This window comes from Mixophyes fleayi, chromosome 6 (assembly GCF_038048845.1).
Source record: "Mixophyes fleayi isolate aMixFle1 chromosome 6, aMixFle1.hap1, whole genome shotgun sequence".
Taxonomy (NCBI): Eukaryota; Metazoa; Chordata; class Amphibia; order Anura; family Limnodynastidae; genus Mixophyes; species Mixophyes fleayi.
In genome coordinates, this window is record NC_134407.1 from 41,868,923 (window position 1) to 41,885,448 (window position 16,526).

Here is a 16,526-nt window from a genome sequence, read left to right on the forward strand (position 1 = left end):
TGTGTGTGTGTGTGTGTGTGTGTGTGTGTGTGTGTGTGTGTGTGTGTGTTAGGGAATTTAGACATAAGCTCCAATGGAGCAGGGACTGATGTGAATGAGTTCTCTGTACAGCGCTGCAGAATCAGTGGCGCTATATAAATTGATGATGATGATGATCTTGTGCCAGTGTAATGAAGACTTGGGTTGAGGCATTGTACCAAAGATCACAGGTTAGACCCCACACATTTTCAGTGTTAACACCATCCCTTCCTAGAGAAGGGAGAAAGAGGTGCTACAAAAAAAAAAAAAAGGAAGAAAATTATTATTAAACCAGCAGCAGGAGGGAAGTGCAGTGATCCAAGAAAAAGAAACTTAGGAGTCCACTACTTATCAAATGTTAAAAGCTGACCCTACCAATAAGATTATAAACAATTTGAATACATTCTTGGACAGATATTAAAAAATGGAGTTATGAAGGTCAATACTATACTATATAGAAGTCCTAAAATCCAACGATAAGACTACAGGAAGTCCTGTCACTGGGGGAACAAAATACATTACATCCAATCTGTCATATTATATAGATTATCACCCCCAACCATTTATGAAAGAAATAAGATATTTGCAAGACACCATTGACATTAAATTACAAAAATTAGATCAGAAATACACTTACACACTATCAGCAGCAGATGTAACTTCCCTTTACATAATTATAGACCACAATAAAGGGCTATGGAAATTGAACTTAAAAACTTCATTGTTCAAGATATTGAATGTATCCTTCAACCTGTTATTTTGGTATCTTGACAACTATTATATACAAAAAACAAGGATCTCCAATGGGAACCAGGTTTGCCCCAAGCTATGTTAACATTCATGGCTTGGTTGGAATATAGCAACATTTGGAATGGCTCATAGGGTGAACATGGTTTCCCGATGTCAATATATAATCAGCATTCTGATTACTTGGAAGGAAAATTGGAATATTTGCATAATTTCTGTAAGAGGTTAAACTAATCTTTTAAACATCAAGTTAACTTTTGATTAGAGCAAAATGAAGGTCAATTTCCTATATTTTGTGGTCTACTTTAGAGCCAGTAAATTATTAACTAGCAATCACAGCAAATCTACAAATTCCAATTTCTATATTTCTATTAATAGCAATCACCAACATAAATGTTTGGGTAGTATTCCATTAAGCCAACTTCAAAGAATTAGGCATAATTGTGTGGAAACAGAGGCGTTTAATAATCAGGCACCAATGATGAAAAACTCTTAAGATAAAAGGATATGATGAAAACAAGTTAGGAGATAAAATATAGAAACAGGAGTGTGCCAAATATGTGGTGAAATATCTATACAGAATGTGATATAGGAAGGCAAGTATACATAATAAAGGTGCAAACACAGACACCAATGCTATGAATGAAGCGACTGCAAAATGAAAAATTAAATAAAATAAAAATAATTAAAAAGATGATAAACAAAGCAACAAAATGAATGGAGCCGGAAGGATTAGTATCATAGCTTAGGAACAAGATGGCAAATCTTATCCTATTAAGCCCTAGGGGTATGTTCCAAGACGGTACGAGATGTTGAATCTTTGCTATATAGCTACCCTTATGAAATTTTTCGTTTATATGGTCTCTATATACACAGAAATCACGGCCACAATATGTACCCAAAAAAAGTGGGTATTACATGTATGGAGGATTGAACTACTTACCTGAGGATCCTTGGAGTGATTGGTGCTTGCCTATAGATTTGTTTGATTGACAGGATTTATTGATTTTACGGGGTTTTAACTGAATAGAAGAATTGTAATAAAAACTAATACACTATTAGCATCTCCTTTCCACTTATTGACATTTAATGGAGTATATTATGTCTCTGAATTCATAATGTATAGTCAGGGGGAACAATGAAAGCATTACCTATGCCTGAACCGATCCTGTGAAGAGGTATTTTAAAAAAAAAAAAAAGATAGGAAAAGCAATTTTTTGTGTCTACAACAATCTTCCTTCTCGTAACTGTATAAAATGTAGGTGGCGCACTGTCCGTTTCCACATGGAGATATGTGTGTTTGTTTTTTTTTTATTTACTACACCGATATAATTTATGTGTTTTTATGTATCACAAGAAGAAAGTTTGACAGTAGAAAAGCAAAGCAGCAAGCTTTTGGGTCATAATGGAAATGAAAACACCCGTTATCTAATTTGATGAACTCTAAGAGATATACACTTTGTCTGGCATATATTTTCCTAGTGTCATTTTTGTGTGGGATTTTTTTGTGGCCAAAATCCTAGCTGCATTGCATGCAGCTGGTGAATTTTTGAAGCCAAATACCAGTTGCATGCTATGCCACATCTTCTCAATGATTGACAGCTCGTTGTGCTCGCTTCTTAAAGCTCTCCGACACAACAGAACAATAGGAAGAGCAAGCATGGAGCTCCTTTTCTCTGTGTTGAAGGTGTGCTTAGACAGGGAGGAGCTGGTCAACAACATTTTGGGAAGTAGGAATTGTTTTTTATGCCCATGTCTCAGATGTTTTAAAATATAATGCAATTATCCTTTAAGATTATGTGTAGGGTCATCAAATCTGTAATAAAGATGATCCAATAGCAAAGGAAGTCACAAGCTTCATGAACGTATGTCCACATTTGCCAAACAGCAATTAAGGCACATCTATTCTGGTTAGGATACATAGTATAAACCATTACCCTGTTAGATGCCATGTTTTGGCTCTGAAAGTCTGTCTTCAGTTTCTTTCCATGGACCTTTAGAAAAGAAGTCTGATATGCCTTAAGCATATTTGTAAATATGAAAAAAAAAGTCTTTGAATTAAGGCAGTTTGCATGCTGGGTTTATTGGTTCTGTAATAACTATATTGTATTTCATGTGCAGACTGAATGAAGGCAAGATGGTGGTATATGGTGACCGTATAATTTCTCTGAGGTTGATAAAATGGTTTGGGAATATAGTCCAACTCCAAAATGTAGAAAACTAGCTTCACAATCTCGGGTGGTCTAACGTAATGGTATAAAAAACAAACAAACATAGACCCTCAAACTGTGTGTGTGTTTTCAAAACCTCTCTTTGCATAGGATTTTTGGGAGGCCCAGACATTGAGACAAATATTGTGGTAATTTTGTACCTAACCAAGAAAGGAAGCAATAGCATTCATCTCATTACATTTCTACAAGCTCTTGCCACAACCTGAACATTATATCTCAACCAAAGTAAACTGGGTTCATGCGTAGGAACAAAACATCAATCAATATACAGAAAGTGTTCACAATCATGAGAGTATTGCAGAAAAGTGGTTACCATGATTTCAAAGATTAATTTTAAGTCGCTACAAGTCTTCAAGCAGATGGTTGTACAGAATGGTTTAAGGTTAACTTTTGGAATTTGCAAAGTTGCAGAAAACATAACATTAAGCAAGAAGTATATTAATTCCTGTGCCCACTAACATTACTTATCCAGTCTACTATTGATATCACTTGAATTTCCCATCCAAGTAATGTAATTAACCGCATGTTGGCTTCTGAATGCATACCCATGTGCTGATTAGAGAAGATCGATATAAAATTGTAAAGAAAACAAAAGTGTCAAATTCTATGTGCAATAGATCACCGTCAGAGGATTTCTTGAACATCACATTCCATTAAATGCTGTGTTTTCCAATATGGAAGATTTCCTCTTGGGAGTGCTGAGAAACTGGTTGACGTCAATGTGGGTCCCTACAATGGAGAAGGTAGCAGACAAGGGCACGGACAGAATGTGTAGAAATACAGTTGGAAGGGCAGCATTAAATCACTAATTTAGATGAAGTAGTCTCATGTTTTACTTTGAGTCTTAATGTTCTCCGCTCGTTAAAAATAATAAAAATAAATTTAGGTACGCACACTATGTGGCAGATGAAAACCAACCAGAAGCTGGTTCCAATTCGATACTTGCCCATCTGCCTGAGCAACATTAACGTTCATTAGTGATCTTGCAGATTATTATAATTACCTTTACTTTTATCAATGTTTATACCATTTCTTATATACTGTACATTGTATTTTGTGCCTTAGAAAATACAAATGCTTGTAAAAGAGAAAAAAAACATTTTACTTATTATGACATTAATTTGCTCCATACTCTTATTTCTTGCCTTAAATCGTTTGTTTTTTCTTCTTTGCTCTTCAGTTCATCGCTCCATCCCATTGGTCGAATGTGACCCATCACTACCACAGTACGTCTAGAACCAGGGCATGGGAGGTCTTTTATTTCATCTTTGGGCAGTTATGCAGAGTAGGAAAATTAAATATACTGGCTAACACAAGGTACAATTACAGTGAACAACTAAAACTTTGTTTTGCAATGGAGATGAACAGTGTAAAGAAAGTGTTCAGATTTCACACAAATGTGCAATGACTGTGCTAACTTAACGATACATATATATAAAAGCAATCTGATTTATTTTCGGTGGCATCACAATACCATATGAGAGTCCTGATCAATTGGAACACCCGGGTTTCTAAGTTTAGTATGTGCTACCACTATAAAATGTAAATATATTTTTGCTTGGTTCCTGTCATTTGTATATTATTTCCAGGTTGGTCAGTGTCTGCGAATGTCACAAAGTATTCCATGGCACTCGTTCTAGAACACTTTTCACATCAGGTTAGTGCACAGGTGAACCCATTTAAATGACTCTAGATTAGACCTGGGCAGGGACTCTAAGACTTTACTGAATGACAGGAATTAAAAACCAAACCCCTCATATGGGATGCAATGGTAGGTGCCTAGGTGTAAATGTGTGCTTAAATGGGTCAGTCTTATCTGTGGTTATATGGCAACTTAAAATCCTGGTAAATTGCACCAGGAGTGAGTTGTGCAGTTGAGAACAATGGACTTTACTTCTATTTAACTAATTTACTAAAACTTCTCAAACCAATCTGTACTTGAAATAACCAAAGGGTTTATACTTAACATGTCCACCATACTCTCTCTCTCTTCTACAGCGGATTGTCCGGTCAGGAAAAGGTACTTCTCAAACTGATCAGACTGACTGATATTTAGAGGCACAGTAGTGATTTCACATAAGCACAAATGACAGCCTCTGATCATTAGATATCATCAGGATACCTTCCTAGATAGAACAGTCAGTAATGGAGCAGAGAAGTACTACTTTAATATTAAAGTGAGCTACAGGAAAACCAGGATAAGGCAGAGCAATGTGTTTTACCTATATCACTCATCTATTTCAGTTTTGTGGTTTAGGGGTCTTATAAGACATATCTGTTTATAATACAGCTGTTGCTATTGCCATACTAACATTTTATGTGTCACATTCTACTAAACAGGAAGCCCCATTTTATGTCAGCAAATCATTTATTCCAATCAACCACAGACTACTTCACATGGGTTGTCTTCAATATTATTTAATATTACCAAGCTTGACTTATTACCAAGTTACTTTTTTGGACCTTTCCTGTCTTAAATAACTCTCCCCATCTTCCATACAGTGTCAGTTGATCGAATACTAGGACAACATTGGCAGTCTATTTTTAACTGAAAAACATCCAGTCATCCGCAGCAGTAAGCACAGGATAGCCGTCATAGTGTATGTAATGTATATTATATATTATAAAAATAAATCACGAGTAAAAAGGTGGGATTGAGAAATGATAAATGGAAGTAACTGGGTTAATGTTTCATTTTTTGATATTTTAACAGGTGCCAGACAACAGTCACCTTCCAGTGGTCAGCTTCCCTGTTGCCGCCTCTTCTATAGGGAAAGGTCAAATGAGTATTTTAGGATGTAATATTCTGACCACAGCGTTTAAAAAAAAAAAAAAAAAAGTTACTCTGTCTCTAACCAAGTAAATTCGGGATGCTGTTCACCTATCACAACAGAACGATTGCATTGTGAAAATGCTGAATGAACTTTTGCTCTGGAGTGACATGGAAACACAACGGTTTAATGTTACACTGAACGTACGCTTGCTCAGGCGCACACATGGGGGAATTTTGTGTTGCCCACAAACCCCTCCGACCTTTGTACTTGAACATTACCAGACATTCCACAAACTCTGATCTTCACTTGTCAGGAGTTAGCGCTGACAGACCTCACCGGGTAGTGACAACGAACCATCGCTTTGAAGTGCTCAGCATCTCTCGTAGGAGTGGATTACTTGTATTCTATGATAACCAATCAGGGGACACACACTGCCAGGAACAGTGCGGGATCAGGGGGTAACTGAAGATTGCATGTTGGCTCCTAGATGACTTGTGTCAATGGCACCATATGAAAACTCCTGGCTGGAAGAGTAAATGTCATGGCACATACGGGCACAATGATGGTATGAGTGAGTACTGTGAGTGGTGCAATAATGTTGTTAAGTAGAGACATCTGTGACATTAAATGGCATATGGGGGACCTGGCACACCTGACATGTGAGGGCACAGTTATAGCATGTGGCATTGTGAGCAGCATAATACAGCTGGGACAGTGCCTGGCATGTGGGGACACCCAGTACATTGGATGATATCCACTGTATCAGTATCCTCTAACAATAACACATAGGGGACATATAAGGGTCACATGGCTTAGTGGAAGCCATGTAATGGGATGTCTGGTCATAGTGGTGTTAATGCTGCTTGGGCATGTGCCCCAGGTACTTTAGGCTGCCAGTGTCACCCCTGCATGAGCTTCCTGGGCAAACCTGCACAAGCTTGTGCAGTAAAATTATGCTTTTTTTCTTAGAATAGTAGCAAAACAAAGATGTTTATATTTCACTCAAATTACCACAAAAATGTTGCTGTTGAAAGATTGCGACAAGTTTTTAGTTTATGTTCCAAAATCAAACACTTGGAAACCACCCCCCACTAGAAATCCCAGGTTCGCCCCTGTTGCTTTACAATGTTTTGTGACCTTACTCCTGAGCGAGTCTTCTGGGAACCTCCAAAAGTGAGTGCATCAATAAAGAGCTAAATTACAGCAAAATCCAAAGATATTCGATCCGTTCAGTTGGTATTTACACATGAAGATAACATCTCACAACGTGGGGGTTATAAATTTATTTTCTTGAACATAACACATGATTAGTTAAAAAAATCCATTTTAATGGTCTTAAGCCACATTTAATTAAAAAAGTAAAAAAAAAAAAATAAGTCGTCAACCCCCCAACTGAAATACAATCCGTATCTGTTCTACATTTACAGATAACTTGTCACTCTCAAGGCACAATATAAAAGTAACAAATATTGGGAAGCAACAACTTTAAACTGTATGCACAATGCACTGACCAATGCTGTCCTTTTGTATCGTGCTGTTCTAGTAACCAGATAAAACAAAATGAGAAGGATTCTCTAGACTATATAATTGTACAAACAATGTATTTTCTGATTACCCTTGCAGTACCTCAGGGGTGATAACAAAATATTCCCACGCCACACCCTTTTAATTAAAATTATAATCAAACAACAAGTAAACAGAGAATTTAAACAAAACAATTCTATATAAAAAGGGAAACATTTTTTTTTTAATAAAAGTATATAAAAAAGTTTCGATACCCATGTGTGTTTTATTAAAACGTGGGACTCATAAGAGATCCATGTGGCACAAAACTTCTTACTAGTATTAACACCACAAATTTGTAAAAAGAAGTGGTTCACCAAATGTAGTGTGCAAAGCCCCAAATCCACCGCACAATAGTGACTTATTACAAATCAATATAGTCATTTTTATTGCTGCATTGCCTATGCCCATAAATGTAATTTGGTGCAGCAAAAAGTAAAAAATAAAAATGTATATATCTATATATAAATCTCAAAAAAACAAAAACATCCCCTTTGTGTGCAAATAGTTTTGTGGCAAGTTAATCATGAAAGCAATCATTGTCATAAATGCTATATTATGCTTATGCACCGTACCATGCTTTCAGACCCTTAGGTGGAATGTCTCACTGCTGGTGTAGTCCCAAACACTGTGCTTTAAGGCTTCAGGTGTAAAGAGGATTTGCGACCTCTCATTTACAGACAAAGCAAAATTACAGTACAATTAAAAGTTGTCTGAAAATATGATCAGATAACTTTCTACTGGAAAAACAATAGCACATAATCAAAACGAGGCAACATGTGATGTCCTTTACGGTTCAAGACAGACAGTGGCTGTCATAGCACATTGTAACTTAAACGCTTAAGGCTTCCTTGAGTTTTCACAGTATAAAAAAAAATCGATTCTAATATTGGATGCAGTTGATGCATTTTAGATTTAAATGAATAATATCCACCTTTGGTTATTGATATGCAAAGTTTATCCCCAAAACGCAATGCTTACATGAACGGACAGACGTTTCTGCGGCCTATGTGAAATTGAGGCCAAAGGAATTGCTTAGACCGATATCTTCACTAATACAGAAAAATATCTAGTTCGTAGTGAAGGAGATGAGTTGTAGTTTCTTATATATAAATAAATGTATTTACCTTGCATAATTCATCTCCTACTTCATAATCAGCTTTGACATTATGGGGATGAGTGCAAAGGAAAATTACAAAGTCCACACCGATCCTTTTTATCTGTTACAGTGAACCTGCTTCATTGTAAGCGTTCGGAGAATATTAAATAAGAATAAAACAAAGCAAAAAAAAATAAAATTTCAACTACCAATAATAAGATTCTTGTAAAATGCTTCCCAGTTTCCAGGACAACATCTGCATAGTTCAAATACTTTACAATACTCAGATGATTAAATGGTAGCTACTGTACTGTAAATGCATCAGCCTATGATTAATTAGGGATAATAAACTGTTTATATGGAAGCAAGAAAACAGGAAATTTCCACAGGAGACAAAATTAGGAGCATGTAAAGTGCAGAAACATCTTGATTATTGAGTACTAGAAAATTCCTTCACAATAAAACCATTAAGTCATGCCCTCGAATATCTGAGAGATTAATTCTTCATTCAGTAAAGGTAAAATTTCAGTGCATACAATGTTATACATAAAATACTAAAACATAAAATCATTACTTTTTTTTTCTGTTTTTCTTTTTTTTTTTTTTTGCGCTATTGCAATTCGGTCCAGTCTACATAGTTGAACAAAATACATATCCCACATTTGGTGTTCTGAATTACTACACAAGTGTTTTGGGGAACAAGTACTTGTGTTAACTCATTACTTTGGTCCGTGGTACCTTGACGTTAAAGTGCTGATGTTAAAATTAGAATATGCAGCGATGTCTGTCCACCGGTCAGCAATGACCTTCTCTGCACTTATGGTCAAGTGATCCAGCCGACTGCTACCATCGACCGCTGACACTGGCAATGTCTGTGTGATACTGGCGGGGGAGTCTCCCGCTGGCTCCTCCCTCCAGGAATGAAGATCGTATATTGCTTGGCTCAAACAGCTTCCTTCGGTTTTTATTCAGTTCTGGTGCAAAGGACAGAAGACAACAGTTTGTCTATTAAAAGGAGCCAAATTGATGACACTTTAAACTAGTTTTGAATTACCCATTGTAGTTTGTGCCCTTGGAGTTAGAGGTTTTCAGCTATAAATATGGAAATGTATATCGCCTTCATATGCCTTATAGAAAAATGTTTCAACTCTGGAATATTTGCGCTTCATTCTTTATTTATAAATACTTCTGTTCCCATTAGCTGATCAAATGATCACAATCTATCATAACTATTCCAAACCGGGGCTTACCCAGTGCATGTGTTACCTCAAACCTCACCTACACAGACAAGCACATCCACATAGCCTATAGACTCATCTTGTGAGCAGGGCGATTTTACATCCTTTTCCGTTTATCAAGGACAATTCCTGTTTTATTACTGTGTTGCTCCCATTTGTTAACTGCTGTGAAAATGCTAGCTCTACATAAACAAACTACTACATTCCTTTACCTAACACTACAGCTATTTGATCTCACTCCCAACTGATTTTCCAACCATCATACTGTATTTAGATACTCGTTATTGAGGCAACCGTAGTCTTTTGTTTCCCAACGCAGTCCTCGTTCCATCTCAGAACACTTACGCTTTATAAATAAAATGTAATGTGATGTAATAGTTTATAGGCATAGTGGATTGCGCAAGAACATTTATTTTTCGTTGAACCCTTAGTGCACATCTTCCCGTAATCCCACTCGTTAATTAGAGAATAAAAAAACTGGCCACAGGCAGCGACACTGCCCACAATAACCGCACATTGCAGGTAAGGGCACCAAAATGCAAAATACCAAAAGATGATCTACTAGATAGGATCGTGAGAAGGGATGTCCATAAGCAGACTCAGCAGAGGACATCTGCCAGCCTGTGTACACGGTCATCTTATGGCCGCACTAACACTGTGTGATCCAGCCTCTTAACAGAACACTGACCGACCAGATCACCCAGCTTACAATCATCAGCCTCAATTCTACTATTCAAACAATGCACTTTTTTTTTTTAAATACTTATGAAGCAATACTGATATGTATTTCATTAACAATTAACAGAATATTTTCTGCTGATAATGCACAAATATTACTTAAACTGACATCTCTGGGGAAAAAGTATAAATAGTTCTACCCATAAATTAGCCTGAAGAACAGGGGTATTTCCACGTAAGCAAAGGACTCTCCCGATGACATAGCAGCTGAACGCAAAGGGGCTGAAGTAGGATATATGTGAAAGAAATGGAAATGGAATATATTCATTAGAAATAGTGCAGGTAGATTACAGCCAGATAACACAAAGGCTGAGAGAAGAATGTGCCGGACGGAGATATTTGTGGTTACGTTATCTACTCCTCTTCCGCCCCCTCCTAGAGCTGGACATACACACTATATCAGCAGTTATATTGGTGTGCGCGCCCCCAAACCAACCCCAAAACCCATTAGTAATCTAATCACAATTTATTGTACCCATTAATAACCTAATCACGATTAGTCGGAAGATTATGAGTTTCAGAATGTGACCCCACTACAAGGTCCAACACTTTACCACTTACATGAGGATACTGATCCTGTTCCTCAGAACTATGACTGAGCGCCAGCGTACGGCCAGCTTTATATTGATATGTGTTGAGATCCAATCTACGGTAATCTGTTTCTTCAGTACCATCACAAGTTTAAAAGCCTCAACTAGGATGAACTGAATGTATGGAGAAAAGGGCAGATTTTTACAGGTTTGGGGCGATACATTGTCTGCTCAGTTGGGCCCTCTATGCCTCCAAGTCCTGTGGCAACAGCAAGGGCTCCTATGTCTGTAGTCGCACCACTGACTGGGAGCTTATTAAGTGAAAGGATGGTAGGCTTACTGTATGCTGTGGTGTATCATTCTCCTGTTACCTGAGATAGCCAGCAACATTTTCCTTCGTGCACCAAATGTTGTTATGCCAAGTTCCTTTAAGTCCTGATCTGTCAATGTGAGGAATGTCTGAAGATCAATCTAGAATAAAAACATTCTGGTTATACATCAGTCATTATATTAATATTCCATGTTTATACTAGAGATATATAAATTAGCACTGCTGCTATATTGCATTTATATTACTGTATATCTCCAAATACAGGTGAGCCTGAGAAGCAGATTATACCTTTCTCTATTTGCAAAGGATTTCTAGAATTGGCTTTTTGCTATCTAGCAAACCTGTAAAGCATTGTTTGGTTTTGATAGAAAAACCAGAAGAGCCAAGGATTACCCAGCCCACTTCCTTCCAGCAACTATGCATTTAGCAGTAAATACTTGAACTTCACCAGACTGTGGGCCTGGAGGATCAAGCTTTGCAGGCAGAAACGTCAGTATGTCCTTAACTAGTATGGGAAGGAAAGTTAAGTTGAAAAAAAATGAAAATAGAACCTCTTTAAAACCAACTTGACAATATTACACACACAAAGCAGTCTTCTAATAATCCTGAATATGATGATCTGCAGGGACTGGTTGCCGTTATATCGTGGTACTATCTTGCAACCAGTAAGATCTGTGCATGTGGGAGCTCTGCTAGACAACGGCAAGAGCGATAAAGAGGTACATTTTCACTTACAGGACTGCAGTTCTGAGAACGGATTGTTCAAAATGGAAGCATTTAACACTATTTAAAATTCCGAGGGTAACTAATACTTTAGGTATGCGTCCAATTCTGGTGTCTTGTAAACTAAGCAGTGAATGTAAATATTGTACAAAATATATAATAATGTAACACTATAGTAGTAGTGCAGCCAGGAATATAAACTGTCCCCTGGTTAGAATCATAAACTCACTTCCAAGTAGAGGTTTGAATGTACCAAACATGTGCTTTACAAGTGAAATACAACCAGATTTCAACTTGGAAAAACACATTTGGTCAAAACAAGTCTATTATATTCAAGCATAAGAGGTATGAAAATCTGTGGTTTCCAAACCAAACAAAGAAACTTTTGTTGAAGAATAAATATCCTTGGTTATCCGAAACATTTGTGAACTATTTCAAGCAAGAATTCCATAGAACTCTAGGTGCTCCCTGCATTCATGTTTTTTTGTGGCTAATTTCATGTTTAAAATAATTAGCAAAATATACATAGTAAGTAATATGAAGTGGATCATTTATTTACTGTTGTTCACCTTATATGCACCAGGGTGATGGCTTTGTAAAATAAAAGTAGATCTGTATTGGAAGAAAAACTAATATAAACTACATGGTGTGTCCCACAAATCTTAAGGTAATAAGGAAGCCAGGATAAGAGAGAAACTATTTACAGTAACTAAACACAGTAATTATAACTTTGTTCTCTTACTAGGACCAGGGCTGCTGCAGCTCTGGCAAGTAGAAAGCCGGGTTAAAATTTACCATAATAACGCTAACAGATTTAACACTGTGCTAATTTTGGGGGCAATTGAATTCCCCCTTAAGGATAAAAGCAGTCTTTAAAGAAAAACTCCGTTCACTCTTAAGGGGGAATTCAATTACCCCCAAATTAGCGCAGCGTTAAATCTATTAGCATTATTACGGTAAATTTAACCCGACTTTCTACTCGCCTGAGCTGCGAGCAAAAAAGCCAGCGTCGAATCTACTGTAATAACGGTATTGAAGCGCATTATTACCGTAATAGTGGAAATAGTGTGCAGGCCGCGTTACTTTTTACAGTAACGCCGCCAATTGAATTCCCACCTTAAATGATAATAAAATCACTACTCACAATCAGCAGAATGAGGATCTGCTGAAAGGCAGAGCACATCAAGGACACCCCCTTCCCGCATAGACCTGATTTATGGAAGTCACACATTCAGTGTGGTCTGTTGGAAAAGGAGTGTGATCTTATAATCAATGAGGGTTGTATGTACAGATCAGGAGTTGGCTGTGACATTGCCTAATCATTTAGGATTTTTCAAACATTGAGAGGGATCATTACATAACCCCCATGGTTCTCCCAAATAGGGGGAAAAATGGTTTGCTTGAAAATGCAATAAGTGAGTTTCTTTAAAAGTGCAAATGTGTTTTATTTTGAAACAATCTTCTGAACACCATCTGAATCCAACTAAAGTAAAACACTGTCAATGCAGAATTTTAGATTTGTTAATGTTTGACAAATGCAGCATATATTTTCAGAAAACTGAGACTCATTTAGCCATTCCGTATGACATAACTCGTAGTGAGATTATCATTTGCCAGCAACATACTAAACTTTCCAGTGTATCTCCATAAACATTTCATAGTGAGTTAAAGTGATCCAATGCATGGCTTCAGTTACTTGGATAACAATATGAGTCATAGCTTTATGTGAAAATAACACTATAATGGAATCATTTAGAATATGAAGTACTAAGACTTAAAACAACAGGTCATCAAAAACAGCGAATGCCTGCACAATCACTTGCATTTGTAAACACACTGACCTCTTGTTGTTGGAAGATGTCCGTGTACTTTCCCAGTCCAAGTTTGCTGAACAGTTCAGGGAGATCAGAACCTTTAAATGAACTATTTAGATTACAACCATTGCTTCCAGTTAGAGAGGAGATGCAGTCCATGTAATTACTGCTGCTAAGATAGTGTTCTGCTGTGAATTAAGGAAAAACAGACAAAAAAAGATACACAAAGGGTTACTACAGTATCAGGTGTCATTTATAATCTTACCTTACCTGGAGATTAAGTCACTAAGACAGAACAATCTAACTATTAGTTGGTCAGTGACACATGAGCACAGTGTTTCCTTTTTGACAAGACATTGGGCCAGATTTACTAAGCTGCGGGTTTGAAAAAGTGGGGATGTTGCCTATAGCAACCAATCAGATTCTAGCTTTCATTTATTAAGTACCTTCTACAAAATGATAGCTAGAATCTGATTGGTTGCTATTGGCAACATCCCCACTTTTGCAAACCCGCAGCTTAGTAAATCTAGCCCATTGTCTTTTTACTTCTGGTTACATGCTATTATGGTAGCTGGCACACTGAGAGCAGGCCCAACTCTAAAGAGCAGAGGGGGCCCTCACTGGCTTTTAAACAATGCATCTGACTTGCATTTTTTTAATGGCAGTGTAAAGTATGAAAATAAAACACATTGTATTAAGTGTAGCCATAACCATTTGCATTCATATGTTGCGTAAAATTTTTGGGAGCTGCTTGGTCTATTTCAGTGCATTTACAGCAATGGTGGGCAACAGGCGACCAGCGGCCCCCCAGTTAGCTGCTCCCATGCTTAAAAGAACTGGGGCAGCAGACTTCCCCTGCACAGTGCAGGGTGGTCCCGCACCATACCCAGAGGAGGAGTGAGTGCACTGCGCTCTCCCTCCTCCCTCTCTGCGGCACATTTGAAGGCTGGAGGTCCGGTCCTGTGGCCCTCCAGTTATTTCACATTGCCCCTCACTGATTTGAAGCAAGTCCCTGCAACTGAAAAAAAAAATATTCATTAATTTCTATATGAACTCAAATACTATTGAGATCAATAGATATGAACGGCGCTCCACAGCACTGCCAATTGTTTTTCCCCCTCATTACCATATATATTCAATTAATGATCCAAGTAGAGTCCCCAGGACTCCTCCTCACCATCAGCCAATCATATTGTGGCTAGCATAGGAAACGGATTGGCAGAGAGTCTATTGATTGACTTGGTTAATTCATTCTCCTGTAATTCTGCGGCAGGTTTCCTAGGAAACATTTTGTGGCATCTGATATATTCTTTTAAAATTCCTGTGTATTATATTTAAAGTACAGGGTGAATCAAAAGTTGCAGTACACCCTTTTATATCAAAAACTCTACAGGAATTGGGACGATTGGCCGATTTCAAGATGGCGCCCATGTTTGGTACATACCGTAAAAGATAGACCACGTCACCCATACCTTACTGGAGTATTCAGGTTTCCCAATTTCCTGTAGAGTTTTTGAAATAAAAGGGTGTACTGCGACTTTTGAATCACCCTGTACTTTCCCCATGAATTACAAATAAAGAAGCTCCGAAACATTTGCATTCAAGGCATTCACAAACAAATATTCAACCACACAAAACTTCACTACAGTATATTTACAACTGTCAGACAAAGTTAGAAAAAATAACAACACAAAGAAGCCATGAGTGAGAAAGTAAACACCGCGTGGTTTAGTATTTTGTATATACATCTGTAGCAGCAATAAACTGAAGCAGTAATTTATTTAATCACCTTATGAGCCTATGCACGTCTTACATGGTATTTGAGAAATGTTGGCCCACGTCTCCTTACAAAACTGCATCAGGTCATTGATATTTGAGGGCATTAGTTTATGCACAGCTTACTATAGGTCCTGCCAAAACATCACTATGGGTTTGAGGTCTGGACTTTACGTGACTTAAGAAAGGAACCATTTTTTGAAACGGCCAAGTCAGTTGAAGATGTGCGAGTGCGCTTAGGATCACTGCCCTGTGTCATGATCCAATGTCAGCCAAGCTTAAGTTGCTAGACACAAGGACTGACATTTTCCTTTAGAATACTCTGGCATAGAGGAGTTTTATGGTGGACTTCTTGATTGTGAGGCATCTGGGGACCTGTGGCTGCAAAACAACTCCAAACCCATCACCTACTGTGGTGAAACGCTGAGTTTGAATGGAATGCACAACTTCACGTTTGACAAAACTCATTTTTATATCACTTCAATGTTGGGCGAGTTTGCTGGAATATCCACTTCTGTGAGAATTTACAGCTGTCTTCAGTGTTCTCCATTGGTAAATTGTCTCACTGTACAGGGATGAACGTCTAATTGTTGGAAAATGGCTTCATAACCCTTTCCAGTCTGATCAGCAACCATAACTGTTTCTCTGAGATCAATGCAGTCTTTTCTCCTTAGCATGGTGTTAACACAAACCTGAATTCTCCAAACTGCCAAAGCTTCTGCTTCTCTATAGAGGTGTTAACGCTTCCTCATGTTAAAATAAGTGATCTTGAAAAAAAAACACCCACCTCATATTATCTTTCTTTACTAATATGGAAGCATTAAGGCTATACTTACTTTTTCTACACATGGCTTCTACACATTGGCTTATTTTTTTAATAAATAATGACAGTAAAACCTGTTAGAGTTTTTTTTCCCACATTCTGTACTTGGCGAGAACTAGAT

At 37.5% G+C, this 16,526-nt stretch overlaps 1 protein-coding gene across 2 annotated transcripts in view; it reads right to left on the reverse strand.

Moving 5' to 3' along the window:
• Positions 1-7,038: 7,038 nt before the first annotated feature.
• BICC1 (BicC family RNA binding protein 1) overlaps positions 7,039-16,526 on the reverse strand; it is a 166,217-nt gene continuing 156,729 nt past the window's right edge. Inside the window, exons 19-21 of one of the 2 annotated variants that reach the window (XM_075216368.1) lie at positions 13,834-13,991; positions 11,310-11,409; positions 7,039-9,406 (exon numbers count right to left, since the gene is read on the reverse strand). In XM_075216368.1, the coding sequence (XP_075072469.1) occupies positions 9,276-9,406; positions 11,310-11,409; positions 13,834-13,991 (389 nt within the window). In that variant the 3' untranslated portion in view covers positions 7,039-9,275. Of the gene's footprint in view, positions 9,407-11,309; positions 11,410-13,833; positions 13,995-16,526 lie in introns of both variants that reach the window. The other variant, XM_075216367.1, reaches the window with a different exon arrangement.